The 18,405-nt window shown below is 38.4% G+C and overlaps 1 protein-coding gene across 1 annotated transcript; it reads right to left on the reverse strand.

Moving 5' to 3' along the window:
• Positions 1–1,454: 1,454 nt before the first annotated feature.
• LOC147008482 (uncharacterized) lies at positions 1,455–6,759 on the reverse strand. The gene is made up of 8 exons (XM_085863826.1): positions 6,529–6,759; positions 5,522–6,312; positions 4,909–5,064; positions 4,547–4,619; positions 4,306–4,409; positions 3,941–4,041; positions 3,671–3,781; positions 1,455–1,918 (listed from the first exon to the last, which is right to left on the reverse strand). The coding sequence occupies exons 1-7, from the start codon at positions 6,572–6,574 to the stop codon at positions 3,727–3,729; spliced, it is 1,326 nt and encodes a 441-aa protein (XP_085719952.1). The 5' UTR covers positions 6,575–6,759; the 3' UTR covers positions 1,455–1,918; positions 3,671–3,726.
• Between the last annotated feature and the right edge of the window lie 11,646 nt (positions 6,760–18,405).

Below are 18,405 nucleotides of genomic sequence, written 5' to 3' on the forward strand. Positions count from 1 at the left end.
ACCTCGACGGAAATGGCGACAATTGACCGAAATACCTGAGTATTTCAATGGAAATTTGTGAAACTAATGTGTTATATATGTGAAAACCATTTAATTTATTGCTTGACGGAAAAAAATGAAGAAACGCTCCCCTCATGTACGAACGAATGAACGAAAGACGTCATTTCCGTCCACCATGGCATTTCGTGCCGAACGCAGAAAGCTAAGTTCTTCTTATGCCATCATTCTCTTTAATATTAGCCATAAACAAGTGTTTCATCATGCATTAGTAGTTTAAATTTACTTACAACAAGAACGAAAAAATAATCTCCTCACAGATTCAACAAGAACGAAAAAAAAAAAAACCGAAAACATCTCGTGCAGGACAAGACCAATCGAGCTGAAGGAAACGATACTGTAACTGCACTGCTCCTGATTGGTCAAAGGACACCACGTGTGTTGTGTGGGCGGAGTTATGCATGAGGATTCCAGCAAACAGGACTGGACCAATCATGTTCGTGATTTACCTCATGCTGCATCGCCAATCCTCAGCGGCACGTGATACCATTGGACCAATCACGTTCGACGATGTACCTCATGCTGCATTCTGACAAGCTCTGGATCAGAGCGAGCTTTGATTGGTCAAAGTAGTGGAGAGGCGGCGATAACCTCTGACAGAAGGTAATGACCAAGGAGGAAAGGCGATGCGTCGTGTTGATTGGTTGAAACGTGGAGGAACGGAAGGAATTCTTCTCCTCGGATCCACTTGCAACACACAGGAATCTGTTTCATAACCCGAATCACTTCACTGCGTCATTAATAATAATATTTTTCTCCTTATTTTAATTTGTACGATTTCCTTTTTTTGATCAATGTTAAAAAGCTTCCGTGACGGATTTCGACATTTTCTTCATCCGCGGGTCTTCATCGATATTTGTGAAAATTTGATTTCCGTGGGAATGTGATCTCTCTGTGAACGGCCGTCCTGGTTTCATCATTCTTTTGCGGCCCCCTGGCCCTGCCACGCTGTATCGAATGATTTCATTCCTTCTGTTATATATAAAGGTGCTTATCACAATAATAATAATAATAATAACAAGATTTTTACATTTCAAATATTAAGTACGATTTTTATTTGTTTTTCAACTGAAAAAGCATAAATTGCATATTTTAACATTAGTGGACTCATTTGCTTCACCACACGTGCTGTATTGAAGGATTTCACTTGTTATTATTTAAAAACATTGCCTCAAAAAGGGAAACATAACAGAAGATTGTCATGGGACCCTCAAGGCTAACCACCACTCTGGCATGGAAAAATGGCCTGAAAATGTTTGTGTGTGTTTGTATGTGTGTGTGTGAGCGCACACTATTTATAAATATATGGACAGAAAGACATAGTGTGGGGCCTACTTGCAGCATGGAGGTGAATTTGAGCATAATTTATATTATAAACTATTCAACGCTTCATGATATGTCATTCTTTGAAAGTTTTATTCTTTCATTGAAAACTTTTTTTTTCCATGGTTTGATTACTGAAAGCAACATGAAAGAAAACAGATATCTTGCATTTCACAAACCTTCATTAACATGAAAATCAAAAATCAAATCGTTTAGAAAGACTTCCAAAAAGTAAAGCTTGTCATATTTTCCATTGCACATTTCTATTAAATATTATAACATAATTACATGTAATTATGACAAACGTTTCCACAAAACAATGATGCTTAGTGCTTTTGACTTGTATGTTTCCAGTAAAAAGTGGTTGTAACAAAATCTGTGCATTCGTAGCGGAACGCATTTCATCATACACAACCATTCTGTCTGGCAGTTATCATTCAGTTCAGTGAGTTCTTCCATCCTGGAGAGTATGGCATTTTGCCAACGACAGCCAGCACTCCACAGATGAAATTCATTCTCAGCAGAATTCCTCAAACAACTGAAAAAACAAAAGAAAACCGAAAGTCAATAAAACCGGTGCCAACTTAAAACCCTTTTGAGATACCAGCAGCAATATAAGCATTGCACTTACCAACTCAAATAACCTCAGTGGAAACTACGTGGTATTTTGGAGTTGAAAAGTTAGAACGTGAACCCAGGTGCAATGGGTAGAGTGAATGGAAACTCCCGGACTGTCATATGCCAGGCGGAGGATGCAAGGGACTTACCAACCGCAAGAACCACAATTGGGAAACTCGTGGTGTTGGTGAAATTACTCACACACCTGATAACTGAAAATAACTTCCCCAGAAGGTGACAATTGGAGATATCCAAACAAATTTGTGCCATTTCAAAAAAAATGTGCAATGTTTCTTTGCTATTCATGTGATAATCAATAATGAATCACAAAATAACTCAAGCAGGGTTTGTCATTTTATATTCTCCTTTTTGAAAAATCCTTTACACACCAAAAATGACAAAAATGCTTTCAATTTTTGAAAAGAATATATTTCCCATAACTGGAAAATAAGTCATCTATTTATTACAAAATGAGAACATTAAAATTGAGAAAAGGAAGAAAAGGAATGCCGAGAGGAAAGAAGGGCATGAGAGTCTGATAGGAATGAGGAGAGAAGGAAAGAATGTTAGGATGAGATCAGTAGTAAAGAGAGGGATGGGAAGGTGGGAAGAAGCCAACGCATTTTATGTTAAAGGTTCAACCGAGCAAAAGTTTCAGGCTATTCACCCATCTTAATCAAAAATGGAGGAAGTTCACCACTTTCTTCCAAGGGTGAAAATGGAAAAGGAGTACAAAATTCTGCCATATTTTATCTTACAAATATATGTCATCGATTGGAAGTGGTTTGAATACCACTTGAGTGGTGAGGCAAACATCCATCCAGCAGGTTGTGATTACAAAGTTAACAAGAAAAAGAGCAATCAGAGATTGCAGACCCTCACCAAGACTTCTTTTGAGTGGTGTATTATTAGAGGTTTGAGGGTAATTCCAACATGGCTGCCAAACCATTTTGACCTATGATATCATATGTGTGAACCTTTTGTACCTCAAGGAGAGGCAGTCATACATGTAAAGTTTTTGCCTCGATTTTTTTTCAGCCACTTCAGGGAAGATTTTTGAAGGTTTTTTTTTTTTAAACAATAAGGCTGTCAAATCACATGACCGATGACATCATTAATTTTTTTTTCCTGTGGACCATTTTATCCCTAGATGACCCTCAAAAATTTTCATACTGATCAGATGTGGTGTTCAACATATGCATTTATAACTTCATAATGAGGGCTCCTATAAAAATCACACTCATTCTCCATGTAATGAGGAGTACTTGCCATGTGCCAAGTTTTGATTTTTTTTTCCCTTGGTATGGTTTCAGAGATATAGAGGTCCAAAGTTTTCCGTTTATCCAATGTGGCTGCCACACCACGTTACCTATAACATTCTACATGAGTAGTCGCACCAATGATGAAAATTTAGTCTCAATCCAATAAGCGGTGGCAGAGAAAAACATGAAACTTCTGTGCGTGCAAACAGACAGACAAACAAACAGACAGACCCAAAATGCAATACCCTCTCCTTTGGCGAGAGTAATGAAAGTAAAAGGTTTAACAAATCAAAAGTCAAAATATGCAAGACAATTATTCCATTATTGTATGCAACACAATTTTGAACAATAAATCACCTGGATATATTTAGACTGATGAATAAAGTACAAAACTCTAGTTCATTCCTCACCTGTTGGTGGTACAGATGCGATTCCACATTGAGGTCCAAGGTGGGGGTAAAGTTCGCTACCTGTTGTCTTCCTGGGAGCTCTCTCTCCCTGCACCTGCTTCTGTTTCCGTTCTGCATGACAAGCGACATAATTAATACTTGTATGATCAAAAATTCACAATTTCATGTTTTTCTTAAAGCTCATTAATTATGGTGCTATGCAATTTTTCATGAACCTTTTATTACGCAAAAGGCGATAGCGATAGAAACGTCATAGAATTCCTCCCTCACCTGGAATACTCCTCAATGGAGAAGTCTTCCTCACTTGGTAAAAACAGACCACAGCTTTTTCGTCTTAAAGGTAATATCTTTTTCTTCCAGGGGCTCATTTCCTGTGCAAATACAACATACAGGATGGTTGTAGTCAATGTTATTGTTATTGTTATGATTATTTGTTTTATCAAATGCATTGTATTCTTTCTAAATCTCAATGCAAATCACCCATGTTTAATATATATATATATATATATATATATATATATATATATATATATATATATATATATATATATATATATATATATATATATATATATATATATATATATATATATCTTGGTTTTAGACATAAAGCCATTTGACAATGACTTGTATACCATATTCTCCATTGTTTTGGTTTCTCTCATGCTCTTTGTTCTAGGGTTCTTCTTTACTGTAAATGACAAGCAACGTCTCATCACCGCTGGCTGGAAACCGGAATCTGAAAGACAAGTAGAACAGACTCCTGAAAATCAGTACCGACTGAAGGTTTTTATAAAAGGTTTTATAAAAGAGAATTCTCGTTTATACTTTTATCTGAACTGATGAAATGGACAAAAAGCTTACAAAGACGCTCACCTCGGGAGGTCCCTGCAGGCTGAAGTCCCAGGATGTGTGCTGCCCCGCAGCTACATTGAGAGCTCATCAATGCCTGTAGGCAATACGCAAGGATATGAAATCATGGTTAAAATACAAACTTCAAATTGGACAAACCATAAGCATTAGTGGACTTAAGACATTGAATAAATGTATATGAACTCCTCCATGAGCCTCGGCTCCGTTTCCAAAACAAAGCAAGGCCTCCATGATGTTAAGCTTTTATGCATCACAATAGTGATCCAAACCTCCCCACTGCAAATCGACTGAAGCCGCTTTTGTCGAAAACCTCCCACATGATTAATTCCACCTTTTATTCGACTTTCGATAAAGGACACACGCACCTGCTGTTTCTGTGAGGCCTGCAACTGGTTCTCGAGCATGTGCAGTTGACATCGCAGCCTCCTGTTGCTGTCCTGCAGCTCTCCCAGCTTCTCCATGAGCCGGCAGAGCTGATCCAAGTGGCCGAGGCCTGCGCTTCTGTTCACCATTGCTCTTGACTGCACAATTGAAGAAGAAAGTACGTTAGAGAAGGAGTTATGGTGAAAAAGTTCATTGCAATTATTCCAGCATATCATCAGCAATCTGTTGAAGTTAAAAGACTTTGGAATATAAATGCTCTGTCTACTCTGCCATTGTTATGACTAGCAATGGAATTTCCTCCAGTTCTGCAGCGGATGCTGCCCTGGAAAATTAAAATTCCATACAATACAGTGCACGAGACTTTTTGGAGGTGGCCTGGAAGATGGTGGATGGACTCTTCTGCCTTTTGCTACTCATTATTAACAATCCACTCATACATCCGAGATTCTTCATAATAAATATAGATCCGAGGTGATTGAACAATTCGGTATTAAAAGACAGTTTAAAGCATGCTTTACTGAATATTTATCCGATATGCACAACAACATATCAATTACCAAAAAATATCAGACTCATTGTCACATGGAGCCTTACCTCAACTTTGCTTTCAATCCTGAAACTCCTCGTGGTGGTTCTCGTGAGCGATGGCTTTTGAGGGTTTCTATTTCCTATAAGAGTACGAAGGTTGGAGTTGCTTGGTGTTGCGGCAATGGAAGCCTTCATGTCAACGTAATTCTCCGGAATGCCAAAGTCATTTTGGTCTTCGTTGATCATTTTTAATTTGCCCATTTGGGATGTATCGTGGGTGTAATCCTTTGCTTTATGAGCACCATCCTCAAAAGAGTCAAATACATCATCATCTTCATCACTGTCATTGATTTCACTTGCTGTGCTATTGCTTGAACACTCGTGAAAGTTGGTGATGAAAGCTTTCGATGAGTCCATTTCCTTTGGTACTATACTGTCTATGTCTAAATGCTCTTGATCTTTGCTTGAGTCGTCTAAGTTACGGGCAGCAGGAGAACTTATTGAGTCACCATCAGGGTACAAGGCTGGGGCCTGAAGTGGGGAACCAAGTCTGACCATTCCATCATTTTCAACTATCCCAGGGGTAGAAGATGGAGGGCTTGGCCGCTGTATGATGTCTGGTTTCAGATCCTGAAGACCCGAAGCACCAGGTCCACTTCCTTTTGGTTCTACAGAAATCAAGACATTTTTGTTTTGCTGACCTCCGTGCAATGGAGTTTGAAATCCTACGCCAGAGTCCTGTGAAGACATTTTAATCAAGTGCACAGGTGACTTGGACGATGGGCTTGCAAAAAGGTTTCCGAAGAAGCGAACGTTGGTAAGCATCACGGTGGCTTTTGAGGCATCATCAGGGTGGACTGCAAAAAACGATGAAAATATAATAAAATACAATGCATTTAAATCATACCTAATTAGGTAAATTTAACCCTATTTTAATAATAAATATAATGTTTTTGTGAATTTGAATCATCAACATTTCAATCAAAAGTGGTCGATTTATTGTATATTTATTACAACAGTCTCCATCTAATGAAACTCGCATATCATCAAAAAGTTGAAAATACCGTACTTACCATTCAAACAAGTCCCCATCGATTGCTTTTTACGTTTCCAGAACATATTGTGTCCTTCTGTACTCTGCCCTCAGACTGCTTTGGCCCTGCCTGCAGCTCGTGCTTTTAGAGGCTGAAATTCCGGAACTTCCTGCGTCACGGTCAATGCGGCTGAAACTCCCACCCATGATTCCAGCCTTCACAGCCATTGCAGAGGGAACCTCCAAGAGGAAGTCGATCTCATGGAAAATGAACCTGAAACCATTGAGAGGAAAGATTCAACGCTCAGAATAAACGACAAATAATGACTTGGTTCATGAGGGGGAAATTATCGGCCACAAAAAAACAAACATTTATTGGCAAAAGTAATTATCAGGAGAACTTTTTAAAAATAACCAGGCAAAGATTCTGCTCTTCCTTCTCATAGATCTAATCAGCATAGTGAGAGTTATGTTAGTTAAAAGGTTTGATAAAACAACCCTGCAAAGTAATCTAATCAACAGGCAAAAAGGTTATTGAATCAAATTAATAGGCAAAGATCAATATTCCACTAAAAAATTAATTAAACTTCGCTATCATGCTTTTATTATACCCATCAAAGGAAATGTATAGTTATTGCAAAGGTTATAAATCTTCCCGAGCATTATTTTGAATTATTACAAAAGCCCGTCAAAAATGATTGGTTGGAATTATTTTATTTGAAATTTTCAAGGACACTGGAAGTTTGATGTTTCGTAGCAAGAATCGTAATTTTAAACGACTACACGTACAAATGTGATCTTATTTTCTTAATCTTCTGGGATATTTCATTTTGACGGTACAGCCTCGTGAGCATGCCAAAGTCTGAAGCCTCGGCCTAGTGTCAGGTGCGTTTATATCTTCTTTATTTATTTGACATCATACAGACGTAAAAGAACACTCGTTTTACTCTGCGCATATTGTGCATCATATGCAGTGAATTTCACCTCTCTGCACCTTGTATGTATGTTGTTGTTTTTTTTGTACGCTTCTGTACACCGCATTTGAGGCCCTGTTGCAAGTCACCATCTCCATTTCCAAGAGAAGAGATGTAATTAATCTTTTATGAAAAATATTTTTCGAGTTTTTTAATCCTGAAAAATAGACCATAGTGAACACACAGTCGTGTTAAAAGATTGGCCTTTAAAATCCTTCTTAAATCGTCCTTATGAAGGGGAACAGACAAATACCTACACACTGTTTTTTATAGATGTAGATAACTTTTGCAAAATGATTTGAAGTCTGTTTCCAAATATGCTTTTTGAAGTCAGTTAGTTATTGTTCAAAGATAATTAATTCATGCAATTGGCCACAATTTCTTGACCTTGATATGAATCAATATCAGGATCAAAAATGATATTGATTTATATCAATGTCAAGAGATTGTGGAAAAAAATATATAAAATATAAGAAAAGGGCCTAGTAACTTTATGGAAGATATGAATTTGGGACAACTGGCTTTATACCTCCCACAAAGAATGGCAAAGCATTTGAAGAAACAGGATGGCAGTTTGTAGTCGACCATTCTCAGGAATAAAACTTAAACTCGGCAACTCATAAAGCTACAATCCATAAGATGTTCCTTTTGTCTTTGAATTTTAATGCTACAGGTGTCAAATAACTCAGTGATATGTGAGTAGTTGTGAAAGAAGTCTACGCATGACATTACAATTCCTGGTAACTTCGTTTTAAGGTAATTTTTTAATGTAAAACACAAATGTTTCATTCCGATTGTAATATTTTATACAGTAGTAAAATGATAACCTGGTTTCAAAAGTAAGTTTGCTAAGTGGCAGAAGAGGGGGAACAAACAGTAAAACCCTTGTGAGTAAAATATTATTGAAAGACTTTGAGGGTGTTTATAGTATTTGACTGCTATTGTGAGATAAGCTATAAATCAGGAGTTAAGGAAATGAGATAGGAAGATATGTTGGCTTGTGGGAGGAACTGGAGAACTGACGATGAACTGCTAAGTAGGTAAACCTTGACTGGAAAACAACAAACAATCGGCCAACACATTAACCTCCATATCTCTAAAGCCTACACTGCCTCCTACCTGCTTGGTTAAAATAAATTACATGATTTATATTTCTTTTATAAATCGAGTAATGGTCATAGAAGAGTGGAACAACAGGGAATAAAGGCTCAAGAGACAAATTGGGGCAAATGGAGAAGCAAGAAAACAAGAATGATTGGATGCAGCACATCATGAGGCGAGGAGTTGCAGGTTAAACAGCCATATGATGCAAGAGGAGTTTTAGGTAAAACTAAAAAGTATAAACGAGATAGACCATGAGGAGGCAGTAGACGGCACACTTGAAATCCTGGAGGGAAGAGTGTCTGAGACAGACTTGGAAACATAGTTCCAAGTGAGAGGAGGGGGAGCAATGAATTCAGGTAAGTATTAAGCTTGGACTTGGGGATGGTAGCAAGGTAAGGCTTTCTGGAAGAATGCGTGCAACCAGGAGGGGCAAGGGTTGGGCAGAGAGGTGAGAGTAGGAGAAGCAAGAACTGCCTCACCACAGAGTGAGCTAATGTCACCTATAGTTAGTATAAAAAAACCAAGGCCACCAACTTGACTACAGTAGACATAAAATAAACCCTGACATTCAGCTTCCTAAAGAAGGTTCCAGTAACATGGAGGACCTTAGATTCCAGTGCCTTGAGTGGGTGGGGTCAAGAAGGAAAGCAAAAACAAAAACAAAATTAGAAGAAGGCCAAGTTACAGATGGAAGAGAAAGGGCTATAATTAAAAGTTCCCCAAAACTCAGTCGCTCTAATTAAAAATAGTTGTATTTCAGACTTTGGCACTCCTTCGGGTTAAAACCACACCGATCAGGAAATTGGAGAAACAACGAAGGATGAGGAAGAAGACAAGTTTTCTTTTTTAATCTCTAGAAAATGTCAAAAGTTTATAAAGTGTATTCTTTTGGGTTGGGTGCCATTTACTTGTCATACCATCCCAATCAAACATATCCAATATCATTGACCACAACATCAAGATTTCATTTCATTCCTCTTTTTCCCCACCTCTGACTCTCAGGATATTGATCCAGAGAGTCAGAGAGATCATTAATGAAGCTCAGTAATAGGATTGGACCCAGAACACTGCCTTGGGGCACTCCAGCCTTGACAGGGACAGGAGATGAAAAGATTCCAGTGAGAGCCACACATTGACTACGAGAGGGGAGGAGGTCAGTAAGCCATGTATGGAGTTGTCCTTGGATGCCAAAGGCAGAGAGTTTGAAGAGCAAGGCAGGATGCCAGACTGTATCAAAAGCTCGAGATATGTCCAGAGAGATGGTTCTGATCTCATGTCTGACATTGAGGAACTCCATCCATTGTTGGGAGAGTAGGAACAGCATGTTGAAGGTGGAGTGACCTTGTCTAAATCCAAATCGATGATCTGAGTTGAGGTCGTTGGAGAAAAGAAAGCATTATCTTGCCAACTTGCAATGATGGATTCCATGACTTTGCTGAACTTTGGAAGTCAGCTTCTTCGTCTGCAGTTAAGGGAATCCGTTTTTGCAGAATGGTTATGGAATGCAGTGATGTTGGCTGATTTCAAAGCAGATAGAAGATGACCTAGGGCAAATGAGAGGGTAAAAAGGGCAGAAAGAGGAAGTGCAAGAGTCACAGAGTAGGTTTATAGGACATGTGAGCTGATGCTGCCTGGTCCAGTTGCAGAGTCAGAGTTGAGGTTTGACAGAAACTTTTACACATTTCCAGGTTCATAAGAACAGTTTGTTATGACTGGGTGGCTGGCTACAGAGAGCGAGGGGATGGAGAGACAAGATTTGGAAGCAAACACAGAATTAAGGCATTCAGACTTCTCATAAGTGAGGTCAGCTGTGGTGCCATTTGAAGAGAGGGAAGGAATGGAAGGGGAGCATAGTCCAGAGACCAACTTAACAAGGCACCACCAGCTTTTAGAAGGAAGACAAGTTTGAAAGTTATTTCTTGAGGTTGGACAAATGTTTTTTGGTGCTCCTGAGAGTGGACACACACTTTTTGTGGGCATTTTGGGATTACCTTTGTTTACCTTCGGTTAGGTTTGCTTTCCAGGAAGAGAAGGCAAGTTAATTCAGAGCAACTGCCTCACCACAGGATTCAGTGTACCATTGATGGGAAGAGGGGAAGCATAACTGAAGAGGAGATCTGTGCAGGATTCTGAGATAGAGAGATAGAGAGAGATATATATATATATATATATATATATATATATATATATATATATATATATATATATATATATATATATATATATATATATATATATATATATATAGTGTTTTTTTTTTTTTCAAAGAGAGAGCAGATTTCTCTGGAGGAATTTCCAGGCTGAGTTAATATCAGGAGCAGTAGATATGGAAGACCAGTCCTAAAGAGAGATGGCTGCTTGTGGAGTCCCTGCCAATCTGCTTGAGTGACATGCCATACTTGCCAGCAGTGAAGCAGCTCTCTGAGAATAGCCAGAGAGATGTTGACTTTCACAAATATATAATCAGATGAACCACTTGGAGCAGAGGAAGAGTAGGAGACGTTTGTGGGAAAATTTGTCATCAACACATCCAGAAAGGAGGATTTGCCAATGGGAGAAATCTCAGGCAGAAGCTTCACAGATTGGGTCATTCTTGTGGAGTCACAGAGGACTTTTGCTGAAGTGCCATGGCAGGTGAGAGAAGTATCAACACCCAGTAAATTTGCATTGTGACAATCGTGGAGATGTAGATGGAGTCGTCACTGTTTGAAGGATAGTGCAGCAAACAGACAAACAATGTGAGAGTGGATAGGAAGTCGCAGCTAAAGTTACTGCTGCAGGTTGGGAGGTGTAAGATCAGTACATGGACAGTGAGAAATTGAGTTGTTGATATATAGTGCAACTCCCCCACCAGGGCAGGGATCAGGTCGATCAAATCGGAAGACAATAACTGGGGATGTGACGAAGGAGCCAGGGATGTCCTACGGGAGGAAGGATTCTGTTAAACTGATGATGTCCGGTTTGTCTGCAGTGGCCTGGATTGAGAGATCTGTCAGGTTGGAGTGGAGACCTTGGATGTTTGATGGAAAGTTAACAGATGAAACGCTGAGGTAAATACATTCATATGTAGCTGTTGGTTGCATCATTACTGGGAGCATGGCTATGCCACTGATGCAGTTCCCCCTGTTCCCAATAAGCTGGTACTTATTTTGCCAACATTGGAAGGATCACAAGCTGAGTGAACCCACCTGTTGCTATTTAACAAATTTTAACAGCGCAACAGGGATCAAACTCAAGACCTTAAGATCTTTAGCCAACCACCTTAACTTTTCAGCCAACACCAAGCAAGCACTTTGGGGAGAGGCAAGTTTACAAAATATACCATGCGAAGATGAAGAAGAGGCGAAATAGATTGTGCTGAAGAAGAACATGTGGGGTATTCCTGCTGGAGAAATATGGAAAGTGAACTATTTTAATGTTTTTAATAGGTTTTAAAGGCAGAAGGAAGAAGCATATTCTTCAATGAAGATATTGAGAAAAGGGAGAGGTAAAGGAAGAACAAGTGGAAGGTAGAATGAGATCATGTTTCAGCAAGCATGAGGGAGGTTTTTTTTGGTTTGTTTTTATTTTAATTTTTTTTTGAAGCAAGGAAGGGGAAATAGGATAACGTTGAAGAGGCAGAAAGTACAAAATGTGGGGGAAAAAAATCAAATGGAATGACAACCAACCTCAAAACCAAGACGATTTTACTCCCGGCTATACACCTGGACGACACGAAAACTAATTCAACAATGTCGACAACAATGATTTAACAGGAAAAAAGTCAATGAAAACACATACAGCAACAAAAAGTTTTGGGAGAGGAAAGAAAACCCGAAAAACATGATGAATCTGATTCGGAAAAATTTGCTTTGATTGAGGTGGAAGGAGCAGGCAGCAGATTCAACCTACACATGGAACAACCCAGAACCAGAAATTCTAAAATAAAATTATGGAAAGTTTTTAATTATTGTCAAAGGTTTGTCAATACCAAGGCACAAAGAAGAGTTGAGAAAGCTTATGTCCAAATATTTACCCCACGCACATAGTGCAGAGCAGGGTTAAGCAATTGGTTTGCTCTGTCTGTCTGTCTACTTGATGTCGGTCCATGATTGAATTTTATATTTTGAACAGAAGAGCATGAATCGGAACATGAATCGGAACATGAACATGCAGTTTAGCAGTACTTTGACTCTGAATTTGGCAAATTGTACGCAGTCTCTTCCCAAGCACACATGCACACAGAGAAGTAAAGTAATTGCCATTGTTTGTACTATTGTAAAAGTTGCCATCACACTTGTTATTAAAAGTTCACGAACAAAGCTAATATAGATCATGCTCAGAAATGCAAAGCAGAGTTGAAAAGATCTTTCACATGTCCTTTTTCTCAAGACTGTGTGGAGTAAGGTGTTCTATGAACTCTCGAGTTTATTTTTATTTGAAATTTTATTTTCTATTATATTTTTATGTGTTTAAAAGTCGTACCTCGAAGTAAGAGTTGAGAAAGTGCAATTTTATCGCCATGGTACATTCTTTACTATTAGACAAATATATTTATTTTATGTACTTATAACAAGTTGGTGACAAACAGGGAGGTGTAAGAATGACAAATGAACAACATTGATGAGTATATAAAGAATCACAGAGCTGTGGAAGTCTACATGAAGTTATTTTGTTAACCCATGTGTGTCTGTGTGTCTGGACCATAATTTTTTACCATTTGAGCTTTTATCAAATTTTCAACAAAGGTTTATTATGAGAATATGGAGAAGTCAAATTAATAATTTGGTCAGAAGGTCAAAGGTACCATTTCGAATATGGAAGTAGAAGAAGAAGAAGTCAGAATAAAAAGTGGATGGGCTTTGCATTTTCAGATACTTTATAGTTATTATTTCTTTTCAGACCTAATTCCGACCCTGGCTGAGTCATATCAAAGACCACCAAATGACCTGAATCTTCAACATTTAGGGGTTTAGTGTAAACTAAGAAAATGTGTCCCCATCTACAATATATCCATAAAACTCAACGTCATTAAAGACAGAGGAAAATTATTCAAGTTATGATCAAAAAGGTGTTTTTCGTAATTTAGGTCACAATCCGAAAAACGTATGTCAAGGACACTAATCAAATATCAGATGTACAACTTCAATGCAGGTCCACAATTATGACCCAAAAACATATTGGAATGCCAAGCAGTCTTTGAGATTCCGCATTGGCAACATTTAGCGATGACAAAAATGCGTTATGTTTTTTTTCAGACCCCCATTTGACCTTCATCTTTAACTCGGAGCGGTATGATGTAGATAAGGCCTAATCGTGCCTTGCTTTCGGCTATCTGGTGAGGGAAATGTTGTTCCATTTGGCCAACTTTTAGTCGGGTTATGGTAAAAAATGTGAAAATGTTTCTAATTGGGTCATGACCTTAAAATTAGGTCAACCTGCATACTTTTTATTTTCATTATTAATGAAAAATTTCATTCCAAAGGTCCCAGCAAGATCCAAGATACAGCAAGGACATTGGCAGAAAAAAAGGGAGAAAAACCTAAATGGTGGTTTCATACTCCCAGGGGGTGTAAGACCGAGTTCTTTAACTCAGAGCGGTATGATGTAAACAACATATAAATGCGCCTTGCTATAGGCTATCTGGAGAGGCCAATTTTTTTTCTGATCGGACAAACCTTAATCAAGTTATGGTGAAAATATTAAAATGTTTATCATTAGGTCATGACTACGATTAAATCAAGGTCAAAAAAATGTCACCCTACGTACTTTATATTGACATTAATGATGCCAAATTTCATTCTGAAAGTCACAGCCAGCTCGGAGTTACAGCTTGGACACTGATACAGCTCAGGAATTAGGAGTGTTTGTTGTGCAAGAAGAAACTATAACGACAACCTCCGACGTCACATGACGTTGCCAGCATGCCTTGGCCCACATTATTACATCATTATACATACTTGTACCAAGTTTGATTTAAATCCCTGTACCCAGATTCATATTATTAACTAATTCTGTCTGCCAGACCATGCATCCAATCAGGTTGAAATTTATAAAAAATATATTCCACATGTCTATGAGATCATAACTGATGTTTCACATCAATTGATGAAGTGTTCAAGAGAGATTATTTTTTTTAAAGAATTTCGTTCAAACCAATATGGCTGCCAGACAATAAGACCTATTAATTAATCGTGAACACCCTCGTATCCCCAAGGCTTGGGGAACATGTAAGTGAAGTTTCTCCTCGATCTGTCAAGCTGTTCTGGAGAAGAATATTTTAAAACGTTTATTCTTCAAAAAATCTTCACTGCCAAACCATGTGACCAATGACATCATAGGTGGAGAACCTTTTGTTCATCATGGATAGTCGATCAAACCTGTAATGTTTCACCTCTATCTGTTCAGCCGTTACAGAGATGAAGATTTTTGAAAGTTTTATGTTAAAAACTACATGGCTGCTGAACCACATGACTGATGATGTCATCTATTTTTTTGCCAATTACAATTTAGCCATAAATGACCCTCAAATATTTTCATACTGATCAGATAAAGCATTTGACATATGTAATTATGATGTAGTAATGATGTATGACATCATCAAAAAAAATCACACTTATTTCCTTTGGGTTGTACTTCACATGTGCCAAGTTTCAATTTTTTTCCATGGAGCGGTTTTGAGGATACAAAGGTCAAAAGTTTTTTTCTTTTTTTCTCAAAATGGCTGCCACACCACGTGATCTATGACATCATAGTTATCACAAAAACATTCTACATGAGTAGTTGCATCTCTGGTGAAAATTTCATGAAATTTATATGGTGAAAAACAAAACCATGCCACCCCGCTTCGATACAACCCAGCTTCGATTGCACACCTGACCCACGATGTCCTCTTTATCAAATGAAATTCAGAATGGGTGGAAGATCACATCTTTGGAGTTTCACATTCATCGGATAGGGGTTTTTTTTGTCCAACATGGCTGCGAGATCATGTGACTGATGATGTTGAAATTTTCAACAAATATTCCCCATGCCGAGTCGATCGTATTAAAAAAGAAATTATATCTCTGAAACCACTTAGCCTTTTCATGGGAGGCTTTGCAATAATGATCTACTACTGTTGCTGCAAATATTTTATGAAATAACTACCTCATCAGTAACCTGATGTGGTCGCCACATTGGTTTTAAGGAAAGAATTAAACAATTATTTCTCTGAAACCACTTAACCTATCAATACTATACTTTACAGTTATGATTCACTGGTCTTGCTGCATACACATGACTTAAAAATGACATCATCAGTCACGTGGTGTGGCAGCCAGATTGGTTTCAAGGAAAATATTAAAAAATTACATTTCCGAAACCGCTATAATCAATCAATGCATTTATTTGCATTTGTGATCCACTGCCCTTCCTCCATGTAACACATCATAATTAATATTGATCTGATAAGCAGTTTTGGAGAAAAAGGTTTTTAGATTTTCAGTTTTCAAAGGAACATGGCTGCCTCACCACATGACCTATGGCATTGAAAATTTGGACTCTGACCAGGATTGGGAAGAGGATTAGGTTTGTGAAGTTTCGTTTTGGTCGGATAACATCAATTTTTCTTTCCAATATGGCTGCCGCACCACGTTACCTATGACAACATCATTCTCACACTGTATGCAGCTGTATTGTTGGAGGACACTTGGTAAATATCGCTTTGATTGGATAAGCGTTTCCAGAGAAAACATTATTTAATATTTTTTCTTCAATTCAATATAATATGGCCACTGAACCACATAACATCAATTATCCTTTCTCACCCCAGTATCCCCAACTCATGGTGAACATTTCTGTGAAGTTCCCCTCAAACTGTCTAGCCGTTCTTGAGAAGAAGATCTTTGCAGGTTTTATGGTAAATCCAAGATTGCTGCAATACCACGTGACCTATGATGTCATAGTTACCAAAATTTATTCAGCATTGCGAATTGATCATTTGGGTGGTTTCACTTCGATCTGTAAAGCGGTTCTGGAGAAGAAGATTTTTTTCCTTTGTTTTTTAACAATATGGCTACCAAACCATGTGGTGGATGATGTCATAATATTTTTTTTTGCATTCACATCTTTCCCTATATGAACCACAGAAATTTTCATACTGATGAGATGCAGCATTCTATGTGTTGAATATGACACCCGTCAATGTGTCCAATTTTCACTGGGATACCACTTCACCAATGATGTGATCAACAAATCACTTATTCCCCATGCAGAGTAGTTGCCAGACGCCAATTTTTTTTTTTTTAACATGGTGCGGTTTAGTAGATTAAGAGGTCCAAAGTTTTCCCGTTTTTCCAACATGGCTGTCACCCCACGTGACATGACATCATAATTATCATTACAACATTCTGCTTGAGTAATCCCATCTATGGTGAAAATTTCGTGTCAATTAGATAAGCGGTTTCAGAGAAAACAGAAAATTTGCATGGTTGTACGGACGGACAACCTGAAAACATAATGCCACTGGCGGCTTTGTCACCGGATGCATAAAAATATATATTATACGTATATCTAGTATTATAATAATCATATATCTCAATCGTGGTTTAGTTCTCCTATAAGTCTAAGAAAATCTGCGGTACCATTAATAATTGGAGAAACAAACCCAACAGCTATAAGCCTTCTCCTATCCTATAGACCAGTGATGTTCACTATTTTGTTAGAGAGGGGGGGGGCACTTTTGCCAATAAGACATCAGTGTGAGAGCCACCACACCGCCTGCAGGACTCGAATGGCTGCTATTCAGCCCCACCCCCACATACTTTTCTTCGTTGTGGTTAACTTGGCTAGAAGCATCATTGTTTGTCTACTGTAACCATATCCTGATGTAGTTTTGTTCCTTTTATGCTTCGCATTGGAATGCAAATTTGAAACAATTGGGACAATTTGATAGCATTTATGGTTTAATACGATGGGATGTTTTCACATTTATGTATTATCGTCCATACGCCAGGAGCCGCATTTTCGCCCACTAGAGGCCACCAGTGGCTCGCAGGCCATGCATTGAAGAACAGAGCTCGAGAGGGAGCCCTACAAAGGGCTACAACACAAAGGTGGACATTGGACACAACAAATGTTTACAATGTTTAATTGAAGCTTTGGAGTGAAGCAGAAGGGTGGAAAGCAAAGATGAAGATGGAAAACCGAACAAATAGCAAATCTGACCTACTACAGGGACCTCATGAAAAACACAAACCAGCAAAAATACAGATTTACAAAGACGTACATACAGAAGTCAAATATGAAGGACAGCAGAGGGCGCAGCGGTGTTTGACAATTGTAAAAACGACATTTCCAACCGGTAAACACTGAATTATCCGACCAGCAAAATGGAGCATTGTCGGAGGGAAGCAGAGCCTTGTCTGCAGGCCATGAACCCAGAGACAGAATAAATGAAAAAAATTGTGGCCTCTTTTGATGAAATGGAGTCAAGAATACAATTCTCCAGATTAACAAAAGAGGAGTTGGTCGTGCAGCTTCGATATAGGGAGTGTACTGCTAAACAAGGCCTTAAATACCTCATTACAATATTACCAAGATGTACCCAGATACCTCTTCATTGGCTTTTCTTCACAACATCGAGGCTCAAGGAAGAGTGAATGAACTAACAGTTGTGCTACCGTGGTCGCGGTTGAACACAATAAGCAAGGGGAGGAAGGAGCAGAAGAAGGAGAGAAAACATAGCACCTTGCAGGTACTGTAAGAGGATTATGCTCAGCATGGTCAATGGGGGTAAAAAATAAAAAATAAAAAAAGATTGTAGGTGTAAGTATCGAAATCTTAGAGAATTCAGCCCTCATTGGTGATGTTACAAACGT

This window comes from Eptatretus burgeri, chromosome 18, assembly GCF_056783735.1.
Source record: "Eptatretus burgeri isolate ZD-2024b chromosome 18, Ebu_testis_v1, whole genome shotgun sequence".
NCBI classification, from domain to species: domain Eukaryota; kingdom Metazoa; phylum Chordata; class Myxini; order Myxiniformes; family Myxinidae; genus Eptatretus; species Eptatretus burgeri.